The sequence below is a fragment of the Ischnura elegans genome, chromosome 7 (genome assembly GCF_921293095.1).
Source record: "Ischnura elegans chromosome 7, ioIscEleg1.1, whole genome shotgun sequence".
NCBI lineage: Eukaryota > Metazoa > Arthropoda > Insecta > Odonata > Coenagrionidae > Ischnura > Ischnura elegans.
The window spans coordinates 44,431,484-44,437,483 of NC_060252.1; the positions used below are offsets into that span (position 1 = coordinate 44,431,484).

Sequence of the window (6,000 nt, forward strand, 5' to 3'; positions counted from 1 at the left end):
TTACAATAATCAAAACAATAACATAAATACCAAGCGTAACCATAAGTATGACTTGCAATACGGAGCTTTGTACCACGAAATTTAGAACTCAGAGCGAGGATATAGACCTCGCGTCCATACTGCAAGGTGTGTAACATACCACGGAATGTTTTGTATCATTTTTGTCCTAACCTACCTGCTTTTGATGTTTATACGTGCAAAACGTTTTGGCAGATTTATGCGGTATATTAGTGGCTTTTAAGCTATGAGTAGGGAGTAGCTTCCTTTTCATGTACAACGCTGGTAACTAATTGCAAAATAGCAGCCAATTGACAAAATATAGTTTTAGTGATTTACAAGTTTGTAAATATGGTTAATGTACTATCTCTATGTTGGTAGCACTGCAAATAAGTGAGTAGTACGGTGCGCAATGTAAAATGTAAGAGTGTAAAGTAACATTGGTTAATAAACAGTTATTAAGTACCATGTGACCATGTCTGAACATAACAGTTAAGAAGACTATTTAGCAAGACTATTGCCCTATCATCTAAACATAATAGCATTATTTATTCAATTGATTAAATCATTTAACATTGAATCTTTGATCAGCTCCCTTTTCAGCAAAAGTACCTAGTAATTTCATAGTTATTTCTTTTTGCAGATGAATACATAGACTATTCAGTCCTTAAGATGTTGACGAGAAAAGATGTTGAACGTCTAGTGCCCCAAATGGGCCTTCAGAAAAGGTTCATGAAAGGTTTAGGGCTTTCAGATACTTCATGTTCGGAAGCGCAAGAGGTAGTATCATTTTAAATAGAATATAAACTCCCATGCATTACTTGAGATGGCCTGATTGTATTTATAATTTTCTGACTATTGGAATTATTCATTATGAAGATTATTTTGAGATATATTCCTAAATATAAATAATGAAATTAATATGATGAGTGTGTATGACAACTGATTTTTTCAGCCCGTTCCCAAGAGTAGTAAGTTTAATCAGGACGGACTCTATAATCCTGGATGCCTCAGATGCTGTTTTAAATATACCAGAAGTAAATTTTGAGAGTAATGGCTCCAGCTCCAGTGATTTACATGGTGTTCCGAATGAGAGGGTTCCTTCTCCAAATGTTTTTAATCCTATGAAAAAGAGAGCGCACAGTGAGGAACAAAACGTGAGTAGGAAATCGTTTCATTCTTTAATCTTGAGCTTATTCTAACACTTTATATTGGTAGATAAGGTTGTCTTTGACTAAGTTAAGCCACAGAATAGGGACCTACGTAATCATAATGGATGATAAGATTAAAAAATGACACACCTTTCCAAGAAAGGAAACTTTATGAGCCAAGACAAACTATTTTCGGTCCTTGATCAATCAGTAGTCTTCTTTACTCTCCCAGAATATGGCGGTCATAATTCCTCCACAACTTAGTGGAATATTTACCACTGCAGTTCTCGTGCCAATTGCCGCAAGTCACAACTTTAATGTTAGGTATTGGTGAATGTGCATTTACGTAAGTGTCCAAACTGTGTACCAGTAAGTTCAATCTGGTAGAATTACAAAAGACACTTTGTAGTAGTAGTATTTGTGTTTAGGGTGCCTCGACAACTAAGGTCATTTGCACCACAGACAATCTATAAAAACAAAAATTTTAAAAGATGCATTAAAAAAACATTTAAACATTCATAAAAGTTTTGAAATAAAAGGGGTTGTCAAATTATAAGAAGGTTGGAATTTAAACACTATTAATTAGCCCGGTCTCTATTAAAAACTTAATCACTCGGCTGACACTATCAGGGTCGTCTCCTAGGATGTGCCCTAGGTCTCCTCCGATGTTCAGCCGATGACGCACAGAGCGGTATTTCTCACATTCAGTCAGGAGATGTCTCACAGTAATGGGAGAGTCGCAAACATCACATAGGGGTGGAATTCTCTCTTCGGTGAAGAGGTACGAGTGGGTCAGAGCGCAGTGCCCAATTCTCAATCGTGCGATTGCGGCCTCCTCCCTGCGGTTCCTCCTGACAGACGTGGGCCACGCTGAAATTACCGACTTGATTGCGCGCAGTTTATTTCCGGTAAGAGAGCGCCAAGTCTCTTTCCACTTTTCTAATGCTATCTTTTTTGTGGTCGCCTTCAAATCTTCATATGGTACCAGCACAGAATCAGCAACGTCGTCCTCGCTGGCTGCCTTCGCGGCCGAGTCGGCCTTCTCATTTCCAGCAATACCCACATGTCCAGGAACCCACAGAAAACGGATTTTCACTTTTTTCCGAGCAAGGGAAAGTAGTCTATTTTGAATTTCCTGGACGATTGGGTGACTGGGAGAAAAACTGGAAATGGACTGCAGGGCGCTCATGGAGTCGCTGCAGACCATATAGGACGCGTTGCTACACTTAATACCATCCAGAGCCATCTTTATGGCGAACAGTTCTGCCGTATAGCCGCTACACAGCGGACTGAGCTTGGCCTTGAGGGTTCCATGGTGAGACGAGATCACTGCACACACTGCTCCGACTTCGATCCGTCCGTGTAAACAGGAATGAAGTCGGGGTGGCGGTGCATTACTTCCTTGAAGCTATGCTGGTATTCCGCGGCAGTTGTCAAAGATTTTTGATTTTTGTGGAGGACAAAGCTGACTTGTGGAAAAGGTACCTGCCAAGGTGCATTTTCCGAATTCCCAATGGGGTACAATTCTGGGAGTATAAACTCACTGTCAAGGATAAAATTATTAAAAGTAATACTTAGGGGTCTAGTTGCCCTAGGCCGCCTGTTAAAAATATTTATAAAGCGTGGGTTAAAAATAATATTAAAACTAGGATGCCCTCTCATTGTTAGAATTTTAGCAACATAGTTGCACATGAGGATGTTTCGGCGTGCAGTCAACAAAGTCAAAACAACAGTCAAAGACACTTTATTTAAGCCAGTAAGTATTGAAAAACATAAATTCAATGAACAGAGAATATCTTTCAGAGAAAGTCTTTGGATGGGTTCTCCTTCTCCTTCCGTAAACAGGATTACACCAAAAAGATTCTGTGAGTTGAGAGATTAACTTGTGGCGGTCTTTCCCTCTGAATCACCTGTAAGTTTTGTCTCTGTTCAATGTTATTTCCATAAAATTTATTTATAACCAAAGATTTGTACCTAACCTATGTTGACTATGCTTGTTGGTTCTAATGTATTGATAAAGTATCTGTTAAAGTCTACGTACTACATACCACGCCAGGCAAACACTAATTTTGAAGGTGCAAAACCGCCAAAGGAAAAACTGTACGATAAGTACACAACACTACTGAAGAAATTAAGAAAGTCAGGTTTGCGCATTAACAGAGGAGAGAGTACATATGTGGACATCCCTGAAGTGGAATTGGGACTATCTGGTGGGTTCACTGAAATTATAGGAACATGGTCTTCCTCTAAGATCATATTACAACGTTCTTGATATGTTGCAGATTCCAGCAGCTCGGTTGGTGGAGATTTATCTTGGCTGATGAGATGCACTGAGCCTGTGGAGGAAGCAGCTGAGAGGTGGCGCAACACGTCAGCGGCACGATTGCATGACCTGAGAACAACGGAACCAAGAAAACAGGGTTGCCAAAAAAATATTCATTTGGTTACTAATTATTTTGATACCTATCCTGTACTGAGACAGCCATGGGCTTTCTCTCTGGTAAGCATCACAGTTAATGAAGAATACTATTCCATTTAAAGTTTTGATTTGTTTAACAATATTTCTCATTGCAGCTGCTAATTGATTACAAAAACCTATACCAAGAAACTGAATTAGCATTGATTGAGCATTGGCCATCTATTGCATTGAAGATCAAATTAATGTCAAATGTGAATCCTATCCATGTGGAAAGCATAGGTACGAAAGTCAGCAATACATGGCAATCTGGCTATTCATTATACATTTTGCAATTAAGTAATTTAAAAATATTTTTTCCAGAGGACACAGTAAACACCCTTAGTCTAATTCCCAAATTGTTCGGCCCAACTACTGTGGGTAAATGGAAAACAACCGCCGTTGACTCGAAGAATGGTTTCCTTTTACATGTGACGGTAAGGATTTTCCTATGTCTTTCACACAATTCTCACTCATTAATTTCCCTAATTTCCATAGATTTTTCCTCAGGTTTTAATATATTTTTTAGTTTTATTCTGTTTTAGTTTTTTAGTTCTTAGTTTTATTAAAATTTTAGTGTTAATTTTATGCTGTTCTTTTATTTTGAAAGCAAATTGTTCCTAATATTCTTTTTCATTGTTTTTGCAAACAGACTAATGCTGCTCTAGAAACGGAGGTTAATAGGATAAGAGCGAAGCTAGAGGCAGCCAAAAGAACATTGCAACCGTTCCCGATTGTTGTTGGTGCAGACGAAGCTAACATCACGGACTGCTATGTATACATAGACACTTTTTTTTACTCGGTGGAAAGCCCTTTGAGAGCTATAGACGTATGATTCAAAGTGTACCACGCTCTGCATGCCTTTTACCCTTTCCAGAGTTTATATTCATGGTTGTTCGTCCAGAAAGCCATATACGGAGTTAATACAGCGTGGGACCCTTTGCTGCCCTCTGTGGAAACTAGAGTGAAGGAATTTAAGGAACTTTAAGAATCCCAAAATGCCTCATTGCCCGTCGTGTAAGATTGAAGTTCCTTCAATACATGCATTATCATTACACCTCAAAGTACTTCATTTGCATGAAAATTTTCTAGTGTACAAATGCCAAGAACCCGTGTTTTAGAGATTTTTGCAATTGGAAGTCCTTTAAAAAGCACTTAACTACCTATCAAAAATTTGCTAATCATCATTCTGTGTCCGTCAATTTACCTAGTGGGAATAGTTATGATAATGAGCCAGAAGTGTAGCAAGCAGATATCAATTCCGAGGGATGTGGTTATGATTTCAACCACGAGGATGTAAATAATTACAATCTGAAAGATCTCGACAAAAGATTGCATTCAGTTCTATTGAGTTTTGTTGGAAAATTGTATGCTGCTCCCAACTTACCGCGTAATCATGTTCAGTTTATTGTAAAAGAGACCAAAGAATTGGTTGATGAAATATTTGCAGTTGTTAATCCTCTGATTTTGAAGGCATTTCGACAAGACGATACTGGATTTTCTTTTCCCAATTTTGTCAATAATGTGACTCAGGCAAAAAAATCTGTGCTGTGACTGCACTAAATCTGCACAGTAACTGGACTAAACTTTGCGTTTAGCACAGTCACAGTACACTCTTCTGTACTAGACTGTACTATGGCAGCTAGGATTTGAGAAGAACTGTACTGTAACAGTGCTGGATCACTGTGCTTGAACTGTGCTAGAGCTCAGACTGCACTGTGACTGGGCTGGGTAACATGACTGGAACTGTACTATAGTTCAAACTGGACTGTGACAGGGCTAGAAAACATGACTGGAAGTGTACTGTGGCAAAAAGTGGACTGTGACTGGGCTGGGTAACTGGACTGGAACTGTACTATAGCTCAAACTGGACTGTGACAGGGCTAGAAAACCTGACTGGAAGTGTACTGTGGCTAAAAGTGGACTGTTACTGGGCTGGGTAACTGGACTGGAACTGTACTATGGCTCAAACTGCACTCTGACAGGGCTGGACTTAAACTAGTCATTGACGGGAGAAAGTATTTCCTATATTAATATAGGAATATTAATATAGGAAATACTTTCTCCCGTCATTGTGCACAACACAAGTTGTACTGTAACAATGCTGCATCACAGGGTTAGAACTGTACTGCAGATCAAACTGAGCCATAATACTGCTAGAGGTGTACTGCGGCACAAACTGCAATGAAACATCTCTAATATAGGATTGAATTGTAGCCTACCTAAAATATTTCTATCCATACTAATTGGTTCCTACCCTGAACTTCAAATGGCCTTACACTTTGAGGATTAGCAATATAATTTAGCTTTTCTACATTTTGTCTCGTTAATGGTAGAAGGCAGAAAATTATGTCCTGTGGTATTAGGGATGATATTAATAATCGTTGTACAATTATG

At 38.8% G+C, this 6,000-nt stretch overlaps 1 protein-coding gene across 1 annotated transcript; it reads left to right on the forward strand.

The window, feature by feature from the left end:
- The first annotated feature begins 2,792 nt into the window (after positions 1-2,792).
- Positions 2,793-5,168, forward strand: LOC124162616. Its single transcript, XM_046539205.1, has 5 exons — positions 2,793-3,358; positions 3,431-3,648; positions 3,723-3,846; positions 3,928-4,040; positions 4,256-5,168. Exons 1-5 carry the CDS (start codon positions 3,130-3,132, stop codon positions 4,436-4,438), a joined length of 867 nt encoding a protein of 288 aa, XP_046395161.1. The 5' UTR covers positions 2,793-3,129; the 3' UTR covers positions 4,439-5,168.
- The last annotated feature ends 832 nt before the right edge of the window (positions 5,169-6,000 follow it).